The sequence below is a fragment of the Sphaeramia orbicularis genome, chromosome 7 (genome assembly GCF_902148855.1).
Source record: "Sphaeramia orbicularis chromosome 7, fSphaOr1.1, whole genome shotgun sequence".
Taxonomy (NCBI): domain Eukaryota; kingdom Metazoa; phylum Chordata; class Actinopteri; order Kurtiformes; family Apogonidae; genus Sphaeramia; species Sphaeramia orbicularis.
The window spans coordinates 40,917,783-40,942,747 of NC_043963.1; the positions used below are offsets into that span (position 1 = coordinate 40,917,783).

The window sequence follows — 24,965 nt, forward strand, 5'->3', positions numbered from 1 at the left end:
TATCATGTTACTGTTAAAAAGGCGATTTTTTGTTTGTTTTTTTTAAAATTATTATTTCCTTGAAGAATTGAATTACACCAGAAATATGCACAAATACAAAACACATTTTTATTTGATCACAACAGGATCTAATGTTATATCACAAAATGTTCCAGTGTTAAAACTTTAATTATGTTTTATAGACATTACAGTTTAAGATCCTGTTCAAATGTTCATATTCTATTAGTTCAGAACTAACATCAGAACATTATTTTGGTACGGTCCCAACAAAGGAACTAACATTATTTAATAAAAGAGTGTTAAATAATAATAAATAAAACATAAACAAAAAAGAAAAAACAAAAACAAAAATGAACCTCCACAATATCTGCGTTTGAATTAGTACCGAAAATAACGATACAGTACTTTTTAATATCGACGCAATATTGTGAAATGAAATATCGCAATATATTGCAGAACCAATATTTTCTTACACCCCTATTCTTAACATTATTTTTTACCCAGACAAAGGCCCACAACCCACTGAAATCCGGTTTGCGTCCCACTTTTGGGCTGCGACCCACCAGTTGAGGATCACCACTGCATATCCACATGGTCTTTTATCTCGTCACGCGGAGCTGTCCATGGTTCTGAAGCTGCACAACATGCACTTCTACCTCTGCGCCCCGAGGAAGTTTTCTAAGACCGCTGGGGTTTATTGTTTGCTCTGCACATCCTCTCAATCCTCATAAGACACGCAGATTAGCGCATTGATCCATGTAATCGATGGTAGAGTGGTATTAATCAAACCTGCATTGCAGCAACTACCTCGAGCTGCACACTGGTGGATTTGTGAGTGTGTGTGTGTGGCTGTGTGAGTGGATGTGATTACCTGCAAATGCAACTGCAGAATAGGAGGAAAAAATACTCGCTATCAGTGAGAAAGATAAAATATGTTGAGGGAAGAGGGGAGACCAGGAAGAGAACATCTGGTAGAAGAAAAACCAGGCTAATACGAGGAGAGTTGTGAAGGATTTTTAGAGCATCATGAACCAAGTGATTCAACAGGGAGTGTGAATGGAAGGAGAGATAGAGCCTTGTGGGTTTTTTTCTGCTAGGTATCTGACAAACTGACTGATTGGCTTTATTTCAATATTAGTCTTGGTTAATTAAAACGCAGCCATGCTTATAAAGCTGACACACTTTGACTACACCCCGTTCTTATTTGCTGCGATCGGATTGGCCTTAAAGTCTGTTGTACGACCGCTTACTTGCCTGCCTGGCATCCTGTTAGAACTCAACAGCTTGTATGTATGTGGGTGTTTAAGAGCATTTAGTTTGGTTTGCTTGTTGTTGGTTGAATGACTGCAAGCGCTTCAGAGGCTGCCTACATCTTTTATATCACTCTGATGAAATGTCAGCCAGCAGATGCAGATGCACTCGACCATATGGGAAGGAGACGGCCCCCACCACACAGGATCTAGACCTTGATGTGATTCACTTGAGTGTGTAGTGACAACAAAACACTTTGTGACAGTAATGAACCTTATTTTCCACACCTTAGATATATTAAGGTCATTTTTTCTCATTCTGTGAGCAGTGCAGGGATGATTCACATGCTGGGATGATTAGTGCAGTGAATACCTGAGCAGTGAATCCTATTGTGAAATAGCTGAATGGCCACATACTGCTTTCTAGATAAGATAATGGGAAATTATCTCCTCATAATGCATGTCGTTTTTCAATTTTTCTTGGGCTGTATCCTGCTTTTCATAGAGGAGGATGTTTGAAATCCAAGTTTTATATGTACGTACTTATTTAAACTAAGTCTAATTTAGGTCTAACAGCATTCCATTATTGCCTTTTAGAATCTTGGCAGCTTTTTGCAAATGATAGATGTCCTACTTTTAAGCAAAACGAACCACATTTTAAAGGAATAAAAGAAAAACTATGGGAAATGCGAGTCAAAAAATACACAAAAGTGCTTTTAGGCTGTTGGTGGGATGGGGGTTTTATTTAGTACATAGCTACTTTTATGCTTTTACATCAACTGTGATTTTAAGACTATCCTATAAAATTATATATTAAAATGAGTTAACCCTTTCCAAATTCATAGTTTTTTGCACATATTATTCATGAATTATGATCTAATCAGCATTAGATTAGATTAGATTAGATTAGATTAGATTAGATTAGATTAAACTAAACTTTATTGACCCCACAACGGGGAAATTCAATCGTCAAGGCAGCAACAGAATAAAGTGCAAGAAAAAGGGTGCATGCATAAAGATAGTCCAAAAATAATAGAAAAAAATAAATAAATAAAATTTAAAAAATAATAATAATAATTGTAAAAACTGTATATATTTACAACAGAGTGGAACAAGGTTATTATCGTTAACGAAAACTAACAAAATGACGAAAACTTGAATTGAAAAAACATTTTTGTTAATTGAAATAAATAAAAACTATAATTCAAAGAAAAAAACGATAACTGAAACTGTATTGTGTGTTTACAAAACTAACTAAAACATATAAAAATTATGGATAAAATTCCCTTCGTTTTTGTCTTTGTCAACGTCGGATTCATACGAAAGCGATTTATTTCGCTCTAGCAATTTTAGCTAGCGGCACCATACGATACTTCGCGGTCCGTCACTTCTCGTCACTTGTGGTTTACAGTCGTCTTCCGGTCCCCACTCTACCTGGAAACATGAAGACTAAAGTTGCGAGAAAGCAGCAGAGTCCTGTCGGGGATTTATTTGAATACGACGGAGAAGAAAATAAAAGATACAAAGAAACTAAAACTAAACTAAAACTAAGCATTTAGAAAATAACGAAAACTAATAAAAACTAGCAAACCTGCTCTAAAAACGAATTCAAACTAACTGAATTAGAAAAAAAAAAAAGTTAAAACTAAATAAAACTAAACTATAATGAAAAATCCAACACTATTAGAACCTTGGAGTGGAATTGCAAAATGTCAGACTAGATGTGTTCAATGAAGACATGAAATATTATAATTGTTTGTTTGATATTAGGTTCAGATCCTTGTGTTTGTCTATACTTGTGACTTAGATGCAGATCAGATCATATTTTACGACCAATTCATACAGAAAAATAGAGAATGCCAAAGGATTCATACTTTTTCTTGCAACTGTGTTTCAGTGAGTCCAAAAGGCATTTAGTGCTAATATGTTTCTGTAAATTGAGCTAATTGCTGCATCTAAACTATGTTAATTGTGTTGTTTTTTCAACAAGCTTTAGCTGCTGCTCTACTCAGTTAAATACGACAACACATTACACTAAAATGATGCCAGCTTGTTTCACATTGATTATCTTTCAAACACAAACAGAGCTGGGAAAATGAGAGTATTTAGCTTTGCTTTTTGCTGAAATTAGTCATTTTACCAGGTATCTTCAACCCATAAAGATACCTGTGTGACTTTTGTGATCGTTCCCAAATGAATTTTTCTCTCTATTTAACCTTTCTTCAGTGATTTATCACCATTTATTATAATATTATCCTCTGAATTTTGCATTTTTTTCAGTAAAAATCATTTATTTTCCTATGTTTAATGGACTGATCATGTAGAGGTTCATAAAAGTTCGAGTAAAGTCAAAGATTATTGTATTAAAACAGAAAAAAATGAAGAAAAGGTGACTTTTTCAGTAAGGTATAGCATTAACTGGACATAAACCCCGTGTGTCCATCCACTGTCATTGATCCAACTCCATGGGTTTTACTGGTGAATCAATGCTGTAGAAGATGACGGTGTTTCCATGTTCACTACCATTTATTAATTAATAATAATAATAATAATAATAATTATTATTATTATTATTATTATTATTATTTATTTATTTATTTATTTATTTTATTTTTTTATTTTTTTATATTATTTATTAGTGGATCAACAGTGTAAATCAGTAGATGCTTTTGGTTAACAGTGGATGTTTGGGTCTTTATGGGTTGACTCAGTGTTTTTCAACCTTGGACCCCACGTGGGGTCACCTGGAATTCAAATGGGGTCACCTGAAATTTCTAATAATTGATAAAAATAAAAAAACAACAACTTACTAATAAAAAGTATATGGTGAGTTGAGAGAGACAGTCACAATCCATAAAAGACATGACAAACTGTGAAGCTGAAACTGAAGCACTGTGGTTCTGTTTATCTGTCAAATGTTCATTGTGGTCAGTTTCAGATGCTGCAGCTCTTTCATAATTCATAGTTTGAGGTCTTGTTTGTTCAGTATTAATTGTCAGCCTTGGAAATCCAAGCTGGACTGACTGTACATATCCTGACCAAGGGAAATCAAATTCTCACTTTGTGCAGTAATCTACACCTGGCTTTTCTTTTTATTTTTTTTTTATTTTTTTTATTTTACCTTTATTTAACCAAGAAAACCTCACTGAGATTAAGAATCTCTTTTTCAAGCATGTCCTGGCCAAGACGGGCAGCAGTACATTAAATAGTTTCTGCCTCTGTCTATAATAATATACATTATATAGCCTAAATGTTGTCTAAAATTATTGTTTATTTGCAACATAGTATAGCAAACTATTACATGATCAAAAACAAATTAATTTCAGCAAAAAAACCGTGTCTCCGTTTTGAATGTCTGCGGTCGCCAGAAATTTGTGATGTTAAAATGGGGTCACAAGCCAAAAAAGGTAGGGAACCACTGGGTTAACTTGAGCATTTAGTTTCTAGTTAGCTTTTTCCTGTGGCAGTGACAGTGACTCTATCACTCATGACTCAGACTACAGCAGCCAACGCAGTGTGATGTAAAATCACAGTGCAGTAAAAGTTTGTTTTAGTCACTAAGTGCTCTATAGAAATATACTGTGAAAGCATACCATTTTGAAAAAGAAAGAAAGATGTCAGACTCCTATTTTATCTACAGTGAAGGTTTTTTTTTTTTTTTTTTTGAGTTTTGGTTTTACAGGGCAGTAGGATAAACTTTACATAACCTGAATTCCCCTCAAACCGGGGCTGCTGCAATGCACCAAACATAGATCAGACAAACATCTCTCAGAATGTATTAACAGAATGGACACATGCTGACTTTTAGTTTGTGATCACATTAAGGCTGTGTGATTTCTACCTGAAACACTCAGTGCTCTTTTGGCGATTTATCAGAATGAGCACGCTGTCTTAATTGCCTCATTTCCTTGCCAGCATCTTCCCATTTCTACATTGTGATGACATTTGGAAATGGGGTGAGGGGGAGTATGACTGTCTATTTTTATTTGGACATGATGTGTGTATCAGAGTTTATTGTGAAATTGTGCATTAATTGTCTATTACAGTGTCCACATGCGGTAGAATATTCGTATTTGTGATTTGGTGCAGACACATCTGTAGGAGGGCTTGTGTCCTTGACTGTGTGTGTGTGCTGTGTTTTCATTTCATATGCCTCTCTAAATGTGTGTGTGCATGTGTGTGTGTGTGTGTGTGTGTGTGAGTGTGTGTGTGTGTGTGTGTCGTATTGAGCAGGCTGATAGCTACAGAGTGAACTGCTGGTGTCTGAGAGGGCAGAACAGGAGAAGGAAGAGGATTGATTTTGAGCTTTAAATAAACACACTTTTCTCTCTTCCAGCTGGGCCCACCAGACACATATCTGCCCCACATGTCACTCATCTCACCTCCTCGTGTAACACAGGGTGTGTATGTGTGTGTGTGTGTGTGTGTATAAATATATATATATATATATATGTCTGGCTTTGTCTGCAGCCCCTGCATCGACCTGGTCCAAAAACAGTTAGAAGAATCCTGGCTTCAAGTAAATTATCCCCTCTTTATCCCCTTTTCCCCAAGGTTTGTAGCTGGCTAGGGCAATATTAATTAATAATACATGTGACAAATGGCAGAATTCCCTCCCCAAAGTGGCTCATTTGTTCTTGTATAGATCAGTGGAGCTGAGAATGCTGCGTCTGAGCTGTATTTTCTGTGAGAGTCTTACTCGCTCCACCTCTTGGTCACTTTCTGCTTGACAAGTTTTTTGAGAAGCTGTGAGTGAACAATACCTCCCCCTCTGCAGAGAATTTCACCTACACACATACAGGTACACACACACACACACACACAGCTCTGAATTTCCACAGCCAAACCCCCACTGAAAACCTTTGGAATGTGATCAAGTGGAAGATGGATGGTCATGAAGCATCAAACAAAGGGCCAGGCTGCTTGTATGTGTGCATCAATAGTGGCATAAAGCATCAGCAACTATGTGAAGGACTGGAAAACAGGTTCAGACCAGACTATAGTTATGTTCTGTTGTGTAGCGACACGAAGTAGAACAGTAGAAGCGCATCAGCAGTCTATAATTACAGCCATCTATTTATCTATTGACAATGACGGACTGGTCTGTTTATGTGACCGTTAGAGGGAGTAGTGAGTCACTCTGACAGTCTCCCATGGTGACGAAAACTAACGCCACAGGGCTTTTGATGAGAATGAGTGATACCATACCGTACCGTACCATACCATACCATACCAACTTTATTTATAAAGCACTTTAACCCTTTCATGCATGAATTATAGAACCTTAGTCAAGATTTTTTTCTTCAGTGTTTAGCCATGAAAAAAACAATGTGATCAATTTTTTTTTTCTATGGAGTTACAAAAATATCCATGCATTTAATTTTTGAAGTAAAGAAACGTGTTTAAAACCCAATATCAGCAAGTGATATGAAAACAATGAAATAAAAACATTTTTAATGCTGCTAATCTGATGTCTTCTCACATTTTAACATATTCTAATGCTAGTAATTACTCACTTCATGGAGATAATATGCAAAAAAAAACCTTCTTGTCTAACAAATAACAATTGATTTACACTCAAACATTTTACTGCAGATCAGGTTTATCAAGAACAGTACAGTTACAGTAATGATCTGAATTACAGTGTATGGGATGGTGCACAAGCGTCCACTCTGTTGGCTGATATGGAACTAAAACAACAAAACCCATTAATACACAAGAGAACAGCTGGAGAAGAACTGTCCACTGGAGTGGACAGTGCATGAAAGGGTTAAGAACTTTACAGCTGGCCAAAGTGCCGTACACCAAACATAAAACAAGGGATTAAATAAGTAAATAAAACTAGTGATAACACAGGGTGTTAAGCGGGCTAAGAACAACAAAATACAACCATCATAAAAACAAAGACAAATTAAAATATGTTAAAAACAGTATTAAAAAAAAAAAAAAAAAAAAAAACCAGACATATCACTCACTGATTAAAAGCTAGTGAGAAAAAGTGCGTTTTTAGACATGATTTAAAGACAGGTACAGACTGAGACTGTCTAACAACTAAGGGCAACTGGTTCCACAACTTTAGGGCGACAACAGAAAAGGCACGATCCCCACGAAGCTTCTTTTTAGTTTTTGGAACCACAAGCTGCATCTGATTGCTGACCTGAGAGCACGAGGGGGGGCATAGGGGTGGATCAGGTCAGACAGGTACAGGGTGGGGAAGCAAAATTTACAATATTTTGAGGCAGGGTTTGAAAGACAGTGTATGACCAATTAGTTTATTGAAAGTCATGAGAATTTATTTGCCACAAGAAAATGTACATAATAGAAAATGTTTTTATTCTATGTGTCCTCCTTCTTTCTCAATAACTGCCTTCACACACTTCCTGAAACTTGCGCAAGTGTTCCTCAAATATTCGGGTGACAACTTCTCCCATTCTTCTTTAATAGTATCTTTAAGAAAGTCGCCATTGCTGTGTGATGTTCTACTGGTAGCATGTTCTAAAACGCCCCAAATAACAGAATCTAGAGGGTTTAGATCTGGGCTAGAAGGCGGCCATAAACATGATTCCCAAAAATTGATAAAGTTGGATTTGTTGCTGTTGTCAACAAGTGTTTTGGTGTTCTTGTGTAAGATTTTAACTTCAAATCATATTTTACTGCATTTCTAACGGTCTTGTTGTCTACCTCAAGTTCAGTTGCCATTTTTCTCATGGATTTGGTTGTATCCTTTAGGATTTTGGATTTGAGAGCTTTAATAAAAGCCTTGGTACGTTTTTTGTTGCTTCCTCCACTTCCAGACTTTCTCATAATAGTTTTGCTCATAGTCATTCTCTTCTTTACATTATAAACAGTCTTTTTGGACACTCCAACTATTTTTGAAATCTCCTTTGGTGTGACGAGTGCATTCAGCAAATCACACACTCTTTGACGTTTGCTTTCCTGATTACTCATATGGGCAAAAGTTTCTGAAAAGGTATGGATAATAGTGTTAGGTATGATTATGACATCAATATATGTTTGGTTTCAAAACAAATGACGTAGTGCTTGCTGAGAAAAAACAACTAAATGTTCATTGTAAATTTTGCTTCCCCACCCTGTAGGAGGGGGCAAGGTCATTCAAACATTTAAAAACAAATAAAAGAATTTTAAAATCAACTCTAAAACGCACTGGTAACCAATGGAGTGAAGCTAAAACCGGTGAAATATGTTGATGTTTCCATGTCCCTGTTAAAAGCCGAGCTGCAGCGTTTTGGACCAGCTGCAGTCGGGAAAGTGCATTTTCACTCAACCCGGCATAAAGTGCATTACAATAGTCAAGTCTAGTAGTTACAAAAGCATGGATCACAGTTTCAAACAGATCCCTGGGCAGAACAGATTTTACTTTTGCAAGCTGTCTTAAGTGAAAGAAACTGGACTTGACCACACCACTAATTTGTCGGTCGAGTTTAAGATTGGGGTCCATTTTAACACCCAAATTTGATATGACCGGTTTAACCAAATGTGATAATGTGAGTGATGAGAAGCAATAAAAAACAACTTTTAGAGTCAAAGAAAGTGCAAAGTTGTTATTTCACCACTGGACACAGTTTTAAAGAAGTGATACTTTGCTTTTTAAAATGGAATTATTCATTTTAAAACATTTCCATGTGGTCTACATAAACTGTAAATGTTATGCTTGGGTCTGAATTCTTCATTAATTCAACTCCGCAGGTCCATCTTCAACAATATTTCTGAGTAATGACACCAGAAAGGTCGTTTTGAGTGCTGGCCCTTTAACCCTTTCATGCACAGTGGTCACTACAGTGCACAGTTATTCTACAGCTGGTCTCTTGTATATTTATGGATTTTATTGTTTTACTTGCATATCAATGGGGGCGGCCATGGCTCAGTTGGTAGAGCGGGTCGTCCAATAACCGAAGGGTTGGCGGTTCGAATCCCGCTCTGTCCTAGTCAGTCCGTTGTGTCCTTGGGCAAGACACTTCACCCTCCTTGCCTCCAGTGCCACCCACACTGGTGTATGAATGTTTGGTGGTGGTCAGAGGGGCCGTAGGTGCAAAATGGCAGCCACGCTTCTGTCAGTCTGCCCCAGGGCAGCTGTGGCTACAGATGTAGTTTACCACCACCAGAGGGAGAATGTGAGAGCGAATGAATAATGGGTCAATAATGCAAAGCGCTTTGGGTGTCTAGAAAGGCGCTATATAAATCCAATCCATTATTATTATTATTATTATTATCAACCGACACAGTGGATACTTATGCACCATCCCATAATACACTGCAATTCATACCATTACTGTAACATTCCTGTTCTTGATAAAAACCTGATCTGCAGCAACATATTTGAGTGTAAATCATTTGCTAATTGTTATTAGACTGTAATGAACAGTTTTGGGGTTTTTTTACATTGTTGTTTTGTTGTTTTTTGCACATCATTTGAGTGAGTAATAACTACTATTACAGTGTTTTTATAGTGCATTATTATACCGTGTCGGGAAATGACACCCCATCATCTTGGCTTAATCCCACGTCCTCTTCCCGACATCCTGACCTACTGAGTATTCTGCGATAAATGAACGGTGGCCGTTCCGTAGACCTACTCGTAGCTTGTCGCGATCAGCGTCTGGCGCGTTTGTTTCAGTGCATTGTTAAAATTTATGTGTACTCAATGGCAATCACGCTGGCGGTATAACGGTCGGGAAATCAATGTTATAAGTGTTGTTTGTGCATGGAACTGGGCTGGCGGATGGCGATAGGCGGAGATGGCGGTATAACGGCGGGCGGTTTAACGAGAGTAGACTGTAGAAACAGAAAAAAATGAAGAAAAAGTGACTTTTTTAGCAAAATATTTCATTAACTGAACATAAACCAAGTGTCTCCATCCACCGTCATTGATCCAACTCCATGGGCTTTACCGGTGAATTAATGTTGTAGAAGATGATGGTGTTTCCACGGTAACTAGGAGCCTCTGAACATCCAAATGGGTCATATTTGATGACCACGAAAAGATTGCAAACTGCATTTTACGCCAATTATTTACATGGATTGATAGGATTAATGGACAAACAGTTATTAAGCAGTTTAGATCAGTAGATAATTTGGTTTCCAGTGGATGTTTGAGTTTTTATGGGTTAATATTATCTTGGGGGTTTTGTGTTACCTGTAGAAGTGGTTACCCATCGTCATAGAGACACACATTACGCCAGAAAATCTGCAAACACATATGTTGTATAGGGTGTAGGTGGCAGTTGATCTAATATGTCATGATGGGCTTTTTCAACAAATATTGACAACCCAGGGAAAGGAGAGGAAAGGAGGGAATGAGAAATTATGTGTAGTCTTTTCCTTTCTTCTCTTATTTCTATATACTATACTACCTTTTTTTTTTTTTTTTACGATTTGAGTTCCTTTATCATTATTTATGGTTTCTGTTTTTGATTTTCTTTTATGTTTTTCCTCATTTATGTATGTATGTATTTATTTATTTATTTTTTGGCCTGTGGGTTGGGTGGGAAGGGATGGGTGTTGACAGTCAGATATGTCATTCTTGATTGCGCATTGACTGTTACGAATTGATATAATGTCTGTTGTGTTCATTGAAAATGTTCAATAAATATAGTTGGAAAAAAAAAAAAAATTGACACCCCAACTCTTATTAATTAAACCATGAGTATTCTATTGTATTATGAATGCAATGCAGCCATGAGAAATGAAAAGTTGTTCACAAATAGAATATCACCATTGTGTTCTTTGTTAAGTCAGATGCACAAAACGGCTTTTTATTTTACTCTGTGGCTCAGAAAGTGTTGGTATTAACATTGTAACTTTACAAGGCAAATGGCATCCCCCATTTCGATAAGAGTTTTTAATATGGACGCAAGAACTGGAAGAAAACAAGAAAAATAGGTGATGTGAATTTATTTTCGTTCCACATTTCAAGGTCTCAAAACAATGCATTCTGTTGTTATTTTGACCGATTGCCAATTTCAAACACATACCTATAAAATATGGTGTTCTGATTTTTCCAAAGCTGTGTTTATCACTCAATCAAACAAGTGCAGGCGCTGAACTGTGACCAGATATTATAGAGACACCGAAACAACAGCTCTGTCAGGGAGGTTTCAGCCACTTTATCTACAGACAGCACGAAGAAGACGGAAATAAATGCACAAACTTTCATACTTTTTTAAAGCGTCAGTCTCACTCTGCTCTTTCCATATATTTTCAGTATATTTGCATGTTATCTGGCCTTTCCATTTTCAGCCGAACAGCTGATCTGTTGCAGCGAGCATATCTATTAGTGAGCGGCTGTTGGCTCTGGCTGCCACTCATCTGACTGAGATTAGCATGGAGCAGCTGCACCGGCCAGTACTGTCTGAGAGCAGCACTACAGGTGCACACTGTGGGCTTATCACCTCCTCTCCTCTCCTCTCCTCTCCTCTCCTCTCCTCTCCTCTCCTCTCCTCTCCTCTCCTCTCCTCTCCTCTCCTCTCCTCTCCTCTCCTCTCCTCTCCTCTCCTCTTATTTCCTCTCCCTCCTCTCCTTTCCCTGGCCTCCTCTCCCCTCCCCTCCTCCTCTCCTCTCCTCTCCTCTCCGCTCCTCTCCTCTCCTCTCCTCTCCTCTCCTCTCCTCTCCTCTCCTCTCCTCTCCTCTCCTCTCCTCTCCTCTCCTCTTATTTCCTCTCCCCTCCTCTCCTTTCCCCTGGCCTGCTCTCCCCTCCCCTCCTCCTCTCCTCTCCTCTCCTCTCCTCTCCTCTCCTCTCCTCTCCTCTCCTCTCCTCTCCTCTCCTCTCCTCTCCTCCCCTCTCCTCCTCTCCTCTTGTTTCCTCTCCTCTCATTTCCTCACCTCTCCCCTCCCCTGCTGTCCTCTCCTCGCCTCTCCTGTCGTTTCCTCTCCCCTCTCCTCTCCGTACCCCTCCCCTCCTCTCCCCTTCCCCTCCTCTCCTCTTGTTTCCTCTCCTCTCGTTTCCTCTCCCCTCCCCTGCTGTCCTCTCCTCTCTTCTCCTACCCCCCCCCCTCCCCTCCCCTCCTCTCCTCTCCACTCCTCTCCTCCCCTCTCCCCTCATGTTAATTGTATTTAGTGTCAGAACATGATGAGGAACACCTTTGAAAATATGCTGACTAACTGAAAAAATAAGTTTTTTTTTTTTTATTCATCAGAGTGATGTTTTCTTTTAATTCTCTTGCTTAGTGATGCATTGCAAATTCAACAGCAGTTCAGAAATTGGACATTTCTGTAAACAGGGAAGCGTCAGCAATTTTTCTGTATGAAACTTCAGAGAACAGACATAAAACAGTAGTGACCTCTAACTTCAGCAGTTGTGTTGCATATCTAATGCCATTTCACTAAATCTGTCTAAGTTTTCCTTCGGTCCCAGAGGCTTGACTATCTTTGAGGAGCACAGTTACAGCCACACCTTTAGTGTTTGGTGAGATGAGTGTTCTGGTGGTTATAGTAGCCTGAACTGTGTTTTTATCCACGGCAGGTTTTGTATTGTCAGGTTGAGCATGTATCCAGTTAGTAGACTTGGACTTGGTGATGGTGTTGTTTGTTCTGTTAGCATCCAGTAATCCAAAGAGGTAAAAGAAGATCAAATGTATTCCACTCTAAACAATAACTTCTTGAAATAATCTCTTCTCACAGGTACATTTGTACATTGGTGGTTTCATTAGCCCACATACCAAAGCAATAGTTGTATACTAGACCATTATTGATCCTAAATATATCTGGTCTCACAAATCCTGCAACACCTCACCTACTATGATGGAGCGTCTGAACAACGAGCTGTTGCATTTGTTGTGGCCACCTTAGGGGAGGGTATGATGAGGGGTGTTCAGTCGGTTGCATTTTACCATCTTAATAACGATGAGTAAAGCCTGGTAACATGAAACTCAGCGCATACAACATTCTACTTAGTAAAACTCAACCATCGCTATAAATGCACCAGAAAAGATTATAGCAGCGGCGATTTCTCACAGACTGCAAGGGAAGCCCGGCTTCCCCTAAAATTACAAAAAATTTAATGGTTAAATATGTACGGTTCTGTTGACATTTCATTGACTACAAATGTGTTAGAACACGTTCATCTCACAGACGAGTTCGTTCAGAATCAGCTTTATCACAAATCAACAGACTCGATGTTGTTCACTTCTCATACATTCCCGTTGCGCTGTTTTCTCATTCGATCTCTGCTCAGTGCATTTGTCCGCAGACACTCAGCGTCCATGCACTTCAATGGGACTGAGTGGAACAGTTTTTTTCATTGCCTCAAAACTGGACGGTAATTGGATAAAGCCACGATGTTGTCCCGCCCCCGGATGCTTGGCATCTCTGGGGGTGAATGGAGCTGTGGGCGGAGCTCAGTCGGGTTGGATGCTAGGCTTCCACGTGCTGATTGGAGGATCGGTCGAAAGGCTGAATCCTGTTTGATTGACTGCTAGTTTGAGATCTACTCCTTCACTGACACAGTTCAGTTTAATACCGTCGCACATTCTGCTGTGAAATCAAGAGAGAAACCACTACGAAATTACTTGTTCATTTCTTGCACTGTAAATAAAACACACTCATTGGACTTCCTCGTTTCAATTTAACATAATTTCAACGTTGTCTTGTTTAGTTGGTACGATAAGGTCACTGACCATTTTCTTAAAAAGGAACGGAGGGCTGAATTTATGTTTAAATAACTTGACTTTTGTTTTGATGTAAGCCGACAATGAGCTTCCCCTGTCTGAAAGACAAGCAGCCGCCACTGGATTATATGTATTTGAGAAAAAGGGAATGTTTAATGCTAAGGTATCGAACGTTATAAGGATGTAGTAACTAGCCTCAAAAGTCATGTGGATTTGTTGAACTGTTGACTCTATCAAGAAATGTGAGATAAGAAGTCTGTGGAGGGTTGGACAAAGGGGTTAAGACTATCATTGCCTCAAAAATAGAACTTCAGTCTCTTGTTAGGTATTGATTTTAAAGCTAAAGAAACAAAGATGTTGGGAAAAAAATAAAGATGGAAAGTGAGGTATATTATAAATGAATGAAGCAGGAAGTGTGGAAGACCAAACCAAAGAACTTAGAGCAGCTCTGGGATGAATACAAGGCAGCCTTCCATGCCGTCTCTGATGACTCCATCAACAACCTCTACAACTCTCTCTTCCTCCTCTCCAAACCGAAACTGTTCTGCAGGTTAAAGGATTTTTAGACTATAATGCAGTATTAGACTGAAATTTTATTTGTTTTTGTGTATAACTTTAGAAAAGATACAATTTCTTGATTAGAATTTGATTGATTAGAATTTGCGACAAAACTTTCATCCAGCTAGAAGTTGATTTGTTCATCATTATCAAGCGATGAATATTTATGAAATCTATGAAATTTCTTTTTGGTAGAATACAAATAAAGTGCAGCTGTTCAGCATCATTAGGAGTTATTAATGACTCCAGTTGGTCAATTAGCAATTACGTTATTAGCTGCTATAAATATTAGGGCTGTAACGGCATACCGAACCGAACTATTTTGGTACGCACCTGTTTGGTTTGGTACACGGCTGTACGAAAACGGCACAGTATGTCGAGAAAAAGAAAGTAACTAAAGATGTCATTCGATGCGGAACTTTAAATCGGCGCAAGTTCCACACGGACATATTGAAGGAGCGCACATTAACCCGAAATACGAAATAGTAGCTGATATAAGGTAAAAAAAAAAAAAAAAAGAAAAAAAGTTGGACGTTGAAAGTATGGAAAATTTCACTTCCGTTTCACGCCAGCGTTAGTTACGGACTGCACCCCAGCGTATATTGATGCCCCCCCCCCCCAACACACACACACAAAAAACCCACCCCCTCTGTGTTTTTGACAAATCACACCCTGCACACACACACACACACACACACACACACACACACACAAATACACAGTGGCCTAAACAGTTTCTTAGCTGTCCTGAAATAAATAATTAGGATAATTTTGTTGTCCATGTTGCTCTTCAGTTTGTTAAAAGAGAATATGAGTTTGCTCTCTTGTTAATGTTGCACTTCATGTGGAATTTTTTTGTTGTTATTTTTATGCAGAATGTGAATTGACAGAACTGGGATTAGATTTTTGTTGTTTGTTCAAAACTACCTTTCTGGAAAAAGTGCAATACTAATGTTTAAAATACATTTAGTAATATTTAATTTATTTTATTTTCTATTTGATTTATAGCAGCAGAATTATATTATTCCTGTTTTTCTATATTCTATTGTCTCCAAAAATTGGGGGGAAAATGTTCAAAATTTCATAATAAATGCATTAAAGACATTTTGAGGGGTTTTCTGTCTTCCCCAAAAAAAAAAAAAGAACAATGGCTTTCAAACCTGAAAACGTACCGAACTGAGGATTTTGTGTACCGTTACAGGCCTAATAAATATGATGAGTACATGTAACAAGACTTTTGTCCAGGACAGTGCATGTATCATGTATAAAGCTTGGACAAGTTCTGAAATGGGTGACCTTGACCTAATTTGTGACCTACTTTTCTAAGTTCAAACGTCTGAAAACATCATCACTCAATGGTTCCCGACCTTTTTTGGCTTGTGACCCCATTTTAACATCACAAATTTCTAGCGATCCCAGACATTCAAAATGGTGACTTTTTTTTTTTTTTTTGCTAAAATTAATTTGTTTTTGATCATATAATAGTTTGCTATACTATTTTCCAAACAAATGTTAATTTTAGATGACATTTAGTCTATATAATGTATATTACTATGGACTGAGGCAGAAAAGCCAGGTGTAGATTACTGCACAAAGTGAGAATTTGATTTTCTTTGGTCAGGATATGTACAGTCACTCCAGCTTGTATTTACAAGGCTGACAATTAATACTGAACAAACAAGAACTCAAACTATGAATTACACTGGGTTACAAAAAAATGTTTTTTACAAGTTGTCTAGGTTTTTTCAACTGAATTAGGACCATTTTGCACCGCTAAATCCAAAAATGACATCTGTTTTTCTCAATCAGGTCAGGTTTTTTTGCTAATTTGATTTTGAAAAATTTGATCTTCTCACAAAATATAATAATTAATACCAAAATAAGATTGGTAAGCACACTTTATGAAACTTGTGACATGATTCCTGTTAGGTACAATGGTGTATTCACCGCAGATGTAGCAGAATATGTATGGCTTATTTTTGCAAGATCTTCTAGTCGAAGCCATTTCATTCACCTGTAATATTAAAAAAACATTAATCATAAATTGGCAAAAGTAAAATCTTCAGAACTTGTTTATTGCAAGAAATATGAAAGAATTTTGTATCATATGATGTGAAAATGCCCATAAATGTAAGTAAAAATGTTAAAAAGCCAATATGTAGCATAGTTCAGAAAGTTGACCTGATTGAGCAAAATTAATGTGATTTTTGGATTCAGCACACCAAAATTATCCTAAATCAGCTCAAAAAACTTAAACAATAAATTTGTTGTTGACCAGTGTTATGAAAGAGCTGAAGCATCTGAAACTGACCACAATGAACATTTGAAAGATAAACAGTACCACAGAGCTTCAGTTTCAGCTTCAGAGTTTGTCATGTCTTTTATGTATTGAGATTGTCTCTCAAGTCACCACATATTTTTTTATTAATAAGTTTAGTTTTTGTTTCTTTTTTTTTTTTTTTTTTTTTTTTTTAATTTTTATCAATTACTAGAAATTTCAGGCGACCCCATTTGAATTCCAGGCGACCCCATGTGGGGTCCCGACCCCAAGGTTGAAAAACGCTGCCATAACTCTTGTACAAATACTGATAGAACCTTCTGCATTTGTACAGGAGGGGGCGCTCTGCTGTGTGCGACCCAACAGATTCAGGTTACATTCATGAAAATCAACTCTTCACTTCATGCCAAGTTCTAACTATATTGTTACCAGATTTTCAAACCGAGGGCGTCTTGCTGTGCTCTGGTTTATCCTCATGTTTGACCTCGTCTCTGTCTCTCTCTGCAGCGTCAACCTTTTTTATTTAAGTGCTAAAACGTGTGCTTCTGCCCTTGTACCCTTTACATTGTGCACAGTTGAACACTTTGGCAATGTGAGGCATCAGTCGCAGCCAACTGAAACTGATGAGTGATGTTATCATGGCTCTTTTCACCTCTGACAGGTATTTGGATCAAACCGAGCCGAATGTCCAGGATGAGGGAGAAGAGGGCTGATTTTGTGGCAGGATGCCTGGGAGGACGAGTCATCGCAGCAGGTGGTCTAGGTCAGCATTTTACTTTTATTCTCTGGCAATGCATTTGTTTCTCCATATTAACCCTTTCATGCATAGTGGTCACTACAGTGGACAGTTCTTCTCCAGCTGTTCTCTTGTATATTCATGGGTTTTGTTGTTTTAGTTCCATATCAGCCAACACAGTGGACGTTTATGCATCCTCCCAAACACTGCAGTTCATACAGTTATTGGAACTTTGCTGCTCATGATAAATCTGATCTGCAATAACATGTTTAGTGTAAATCAGTTGCTAATTGTTATTAGACTGTAATTAACAGTTTTCTGAAACAATTAGTTTTTTTTTTTTTTTTTTTTTTTGCATATCCTCCTCAGACCCAGCAATGCATTTTGTCCTCTGTTGGGGACAAAAGTTTGACAGTTTAACTTAAAAATACTGTCCATTGCTGAGGAAATTCCATTAAAAAAATCAATCTGTAAATAACTAGAAGCACTCGGAGAGCGCAGACCTCCGCCAAGGCTGATCAGTGGCCCCCCCCCCCGTGGGCCCCCCCACCCCCGATCACCACCAAAATTTAATTATTTCTTCCTCATCCCATTTCCAACAAACCCTGAAAATTTCATCCAAATCTGTCCATAACTTTTTGAGTTATGTTGCACACTAACGGACAGACAAACAAACAGACAAACAAACAAACAAACCCTGGCAAAAACATAACCTCCTTGGCGGAGGTAAAAATTATTTTAAAAATGTATTTGAAAAAACTGTTGCATTATGCAGTTTCCAATCAAGACTTTTTTTTTAATGTAAAAAAGCTAAAACTGTCAAATTCCTGGGTCTCAGGAGGATTTTATCTCCATGAAATGAATAATAACTAATATTAGAGTATGGTAAAATGTGAGAAAACATTAGCAATTTAGCAAGTAGCGGCATTAAAAATGTTTTTATTTCATAGTTTTCACACAGCATATCACTTTCTGATGATGAGTTTTAAATACATGTTTCTTTGCTTCAAAAATTTCACTCATGGTTTCCAGCTGAGTGGACATTTTTGTAACTCCATGAAAAATAGGTTCATAAAAGAAAAATTAATGTGCGTTGTTTTTTCATGCCTAAAGAGGAATAAAAACACTCAAGAAAAAAAATATTGACTAAGGTTCTCATAATTCATGCATGAAAGGGTTAAATAAAGCACCATGTTCTAACCCAAGATAACAGGTAAGTAGAGTAATACAACAATAAACTGTCCTGACCTCCACTGTTGCACCAACATAATATATATTTCTGGAAGGTCAGAGAGTGCAGAGGCCGATGAGCCACTCTCCTTGTTGCACAATACTATAAAACTAAAAAGAATGAGCTTCCTTTTAGCCTTTCTTGTTGATACTTGGATCCAAAAGTAAAATCCAGATTACACCTGCCAATAGTGCTATGGATGGTATTTGTACCTGCAGCCTGCCCTGTAATAATATGCAGGAAAACACACACACTGTAAGCCCGGACTTTGTATTTACTAAAATACTTTCATTACAATGTACTTAAATGATTTATTCCATTACTATGAAATGTTCAGTATATTCTACTAATTTGTAGACATAGTTGAAAGTACGAAAAAGTTTAAATTGAATGGATTTAAATCACTAAGTTTTAGTCATGACCACACCTTTCTAGCTCCCCATTGCATTGTGGGTATTGGGCATGTTGTTGAAAATGTGTTATTTTTATGTGCAGGGGTTCAGCGGGGTTGTGGTGTTAATTAATTAGTGTTAATTTGGACTGAATGTGTGTATGGCAGTGTTTATTGGACTTTTTGTGTTTATTTTTGTATTTTTGGAGAGCTGCACCATGAGTGAGAGCCAGAGGCCAAACAATGGCTTTCCTGTTTATCTGTAAATGTTCTTGTTTAATGAAATTTTTTATCCCTTGTCAAATTGAAAGCACTTCCTGAACTAGCAAATTACACTGAGGTAATTTCCTGCCTAACTTCATTCTGTAATACATTGACTTGTATACTTATGCAAAGCAATTTATATTGCAAAAGATTTTAATTAAAATCAACTTGGAGTTAAGTCCAATGAACTGAAGACTTTCAGTCTAATGATCATACAAAGCATTTGACATTGCAACAAATTTTAAGTTAAATTAACCTGGCATTTAGTGTGTTGTACTTAAAATGGCAATTCCATTCAAATCAAACATTGAAGTTTAATACACTCTAGTTTTCATAACTCATTACTTAAATGTTTTAAGGCAACGGGGTTACCTCAGATTTTTTAAGTAAACTCAGCTTATCCGGTCTTACAGTGCACAATCATTGCCCAATTTTCCTTTTGCAGCAAAGTTACTAATGTTTCAGGGATAAATCGCAGAGAAAGCAAAAACCCTGAAATCATGCATCTTTAAATAGCAGGTACTCACACTGTCACAGTACTTGTATGTTTTGCCTTTTCATTTCATCAGGACATTGGGCTTCGTTATGTTTTATGTCTCAAATTTGGGATTTGAAGGCAGAGGGATGAAGGCAGTGAGAGTGAATGAAGAGTGACTTTACATATGTTCAACACCAGTGTTCTGCAGACGGTAATAGAACTGGTCTAACTATTCAGACTCAGATTCAGTTTTATTGTCATTCAGTCAATAGTGCACAGTAGAAACAAATATCCTGTAGTTACCAGGGTCTCATTTTTTTGTAGCATGAGAAAAACAAAAGGAAAAAATCTAAAATAAAATATATAAAAGGTAAATAGTGTTGAATAAAAACAACCATGAAATATGCAAAAAAAAAAAAAAAAAAAAAAAAATATATATATATATATATATATATATATATATATATATATATATATATATATATATATATACAGGGTGGGGAAGCAAAATTTACAATGAACATTTAGTTGTTTTTTCTCAGCAGGCACTACGTCAATTGTTTTGAAACCAAACATATATTGATGTCATAATCATACCTAACACTATTATTCATACCTTTTCACAAACTTTTGCCCATATGAGTAATCAGGAAAGCAAACGTCAAAGAGTGTGTGATTTGCTGAATGCACTTGTCACACCAAAGGAGATTTCAAAAATAGTTGGAGTGTCCATAAAGACTGTTTATAATGTAAAGAAGAGAATGACTATGAGCAAAACTATTACGAGAAAGTCTGGAAGATACTATTAAAGAAGAATGGGAGAAGTTGTCACCCGAATATTTGAGGAACACTTGCGCAAGTTTCAGGAAGCGTGTGAAGGCAGTTATTGAGAAAGAAGGAGGACACATAGAATAAAAACATTTTCTATTATGGAAATTTTCTTGTGGCAAATAAATTCTCATGACTTTCAATAAACTAATTGGTCATACACTGTCTTTCAATCCCTGCCTCAAAATATTGTAAATTTTGCTTCCCCACCCTGTATATTTAGTGCCCATCAAAATGAGCTCCACTCTCTTTTCTAGAAAAGCAGTCGGAGAGCGCAGACCTCCGCCAAGGCAGCCAAGGCCCCCGTGGGCCCCCCCCCCCATCCCTGATCACCACCAAAATTTAATCATTTGTTCCTTGTGCCAGTATCAACATTTCCTGAAATTTTTCTCCAAATCTGTCCTTAACTTTTTGAGTTATCTTGCACACAGACAGACAGACAGACAAACCAACGCTGACAAAAACATAACCTCGGAGGTAATAATACCACTGACACATATATACGTTTTATGTATGTACTCTTATAAACGTACGTACAGTAAGCCTGACAGTTGTCACTTCACTGTCAGCTGCACATCCCACTAGTGGTTCATTACAAAATCCTAATGCACACACACTGTACACATGTCTACACACACAGCCTAATTTATTTTCCATTAACTTTCCATTTTCTCCTTGACTGAGCTGCATTTGTTAAAGTAAATAGTGTGAAACGATTCTGAGCAATGCTACAAATTAATCAGAGGTCAGCTTTTTCTTTCTTTTTCTTTTTTTTTTTTTTCACTGAATGACAAGCTTGTTAAGCGGATATTGACTATATTTTCAGTGCATCCATGCGTCAGCACAAATTACACAATTGCACACTTTAGAATACAAAATGAAAGTGAGAGAATGAAATCGATTGATATGTGCAACCTCCATTTATTTCTGCAAAAAAAAAAAAAAAAAAAGCCCACTCCACACAAACATAACAATAAAGCCCATACTCAAGTAAACGAGAATGATCACAAATAAGAAAAACCGGAAGCTTTGAAAAGAAAAAAGAGCATCCTATAAACATCAACACTCTGTCCCCTTTAAATTATTGATTTTAACTGTTTTTTTTTTATGCACAAAGGGATTCTTTATGGCACAAAAGCAGGAAAAGCTAATGCAATGACTCAGAATTAACTCAACTATATGACAATTTGTTTCACATACACTCAGTTTCATCACTTAAGTTGTCCAGATCAAGGTTATAATAGTTTTAGATTTTTCATTATAGTTTAGTTTTATTTAGTTTTGACTTTTTTTTCTATAATTCAGTTAGTTTGAATTTGATTTTAGAGCAGGTTTGCTCATTTTTATGAGTTTTCATTTTTTTTCTAAGTGCTTAGTTTTAGTTTAGTTTTAGTTTTTTTTATATCTTTTATCTTCTTTGCTGTCAAATTCAAATAAATCCCAGACAGGACTCTTCTGCTTTCTCCCAGCTTTAGTCTCCATGTTTCCAGGTAGAGTGGGGACCAGAAGACGACTGTAAACCACAAGTGACGGACCGTTAAATATCATATGGTGCCGCTAGTAAAATTGCTTAAGTGAAATATATCGATTTTGTATCAATCTGACATTGACAAAAACGAAGGGAATTTTATCCATAATTTTTATTGGTTTCAGTTAGTTTTGTAAGCACATAATAGAGTTTCAGTTAGTTATGTTTTTTTTTTTTTTCTTTTAATTATAGTTTTAATTTATTTCAGTTACCGGAAATGTTTTTTCAATTCTAGTTTTCGTCATTTCGTTAGTTTTCGTTAACGATAATAACCTTGTTCCACTCGGTTGTAAATATGTACAGGGTGGGGAAGCAAAATTTACAATGAACATTTAGTTGTTTTTTCTCAGCAGGCACTACGTCAATTGTTTTGAAACCAAACATATATTGATGTCAAAATCATACCTAACACTATTATCCATACCTTTTCACAAACTTTTGCCCATATGAGTAATCAGGAAAACAAACGTCAAAGAGTGTGTGATTTGCTGAATGCACTCGTCACACCAAAGGAGATTTCAAAAATAGTTGGAGTGTCCATAAAGACTGTTTATAATGGAAAGAAGAGAATGACTATGAGCAAAACTATTACGAGAAAGTCTGGAAGATACTATTAAAGAAGAATGGGAGAAGTTGTCACCCGAATATTTGAGGAACACTTGCGCAAGTTTCAGGAAGTGTGTGAAGGCAGTTATTGAGAAAGAAGGAGGACACATAGAATAAAAACATTTTCTATTATGGAAATTTTCTTGTGGCAAATAAATTCTCATGACTTTCAATAAACTAATTGGTCATACACTGTCTTTCAATCCCTGCCTCAAAATATTGTAAATTTTGCTTCCCCACCCTGTATAGTTTTTACAATTATTATTATTATTATTATTATTATTATTATTATTATTATTATTATTATTATTATTATTATTATTTTAATTTTATTCATTTATTTATTTATTTTTTCAATTATTTTTGGACTATCTTTATGCATGCACCCTTTTTCTTGCACTTTATTCTGTTGCTGCCGTGACCATTGAATTTCCCCGTTGTGGGGTCAATAAAGTTTAGTTTTAGTTTTCGTTAATGAAAATAACCTTGGTCCTGATTTCTTTTTAAGTTCTACCTCTGAAAACCGTGCTGTTATTTATGGATTGGAACACCATTGTACTGTTTGTTTTTTCAGACTCCCCCATGTTGGACCTAGTACATTTCTGTCGTCTCCTCATGTCTCTCTACAGCTCAGGCCATAATGCAGCCTGACAGCTTGTAAGAGTCTGAGTGAAAGAGTGAAGACAGGACAAAGGGGGACTGAAAGAACAGAATGCCAATCCTGTTGAGCTGAGTGAGCCAGGTATAGAAAAAGAAGGTAGAGTTAATATATCTGTGTGTATGGGTAAATGGAAGGAGAAAAAAAAAAAAAGTAGAAAGGAGGTGTGAGTGTCAGCTGTGAGTCCGGCTTGTCAGCTAATCCATGGGGATATTTTGAGCTTGTGAATCATAGCTGGTTTATGGTTTCCATCCCAGGCAGTAAGGCATTAAAAGGAAAAAAATACACCCACAAAGACCAAGGAGCATCTACAGTGCAATCATACTATATGCACGTGTGCTTTTATGAACATTTATTACATGGTTTTTGGTGAATTATTGATTCTCATCAGTCAATAAGTGGCATTCCGAGGTCTTTAAAAGTCCATTTCAGTCAGTGTTTACATGCCCTTGATACTGTTTATCACAGTGGACTGAGGTTTATTACAGCCGTCATCATTATCTTTTATACCAGGGGTGTCAAACTCATGTTAGTTCAGGGGCCACATACAGCCCAGTATGACCTGAAGTGGGCCGGATCATTAAAATAATAACACAATAATACATAAATAATATCAATTCCAAAATTTGTATGTCTAATTTCTGTGTTTTAGAGTGAAAAAAGTAAAATTACTTTATACTAGGCCTGTAACGGTACACAAAATTTTCGGTTTGGTATGTTTTCGGTTTTCAAAGCCACATTTCGTTTTTTTTTTCGGTTCGGTACAGGAAGAAAGAAAATCCCTCAAAATGTCTATTAATGTATTTAGGAATTTTTTAAACATTTTTCCCCCAATTTTTGGAGACAATAGAATATAGAAAAACATGAATAATATAATTCTGCTGCTACAAATCAAATAGAAAATAAAATAAATTATAATATTACTAAATGTATTTTAAACATTAGTATTACACTTTTCCCTGAAAGGTAGTTTCGAACAAACAACAAAAATGTAATCACAGTTCTGTCAGTTCACATTCTGCATAAAAATAACAAAAAAAAATCCACATGAAGTGCAACATTAACAAGAGGGTAAACTGGTATTCTGTTGAAACAAACTGAAGAGAAACTTTGACAACATAATGAACCAAATTATTTATTTTAGGACAGAGAACAGACTGTGTTGTGTGCCTGTGTGCACGAGGGATGTTTTTTTTTTTTTTTTTTTGTCGGAGCTGGGGGGTCGGGGGGGCGCGCAGTTATATACCTGGGGGTGCGCTCCATAACTAATGTAACGAATGCTGTCGTGAAACTTTACATACTTACAACGTTCTGTTTATTCCTCTGTTATACAGCGTGTGTGATAGACAGACAGACAGACAGACAGACAGACAGAGCTAGTCTAAGTGTTTTAGAACTACCGTAGTTCCTAGGGGCCAAACAATGTTCGTCTTATTAACGTCTCTTTCCTCATTGTTGTCTTTCACCTGAACCTGAACTGATCCAAACTGGTCTGAACTGATGGTGGAGGGTCTGCAGTCTCTTCCTTCCAGGTTC

General features: G+C 36.9%; 1 protein-coding gene across 2 annotated transcripts in view; it reads left to right on the top strand.

The window, feature by feature from the left end:
• klhdc8b (kelch domain containing 8B) overlaps nt 1–24,965 on the top strand; it is a 536,176-nt gene that overhangs the window by 459,469 nt on the left and 51,742 nt on the right. For both annotated transcript variants that reach the window (XM_030139050.1, XM_030139051.1), the window contains one exon: nt 17,371–17,472. In XM_030139050.1, the coding sequence (XP_029994910.1) occupies nt 17,371–17,472 (102 nt within the window). The remainder of the gene's footprint in view (nt 1–17,370; nt 17,473–24,965) is intronic.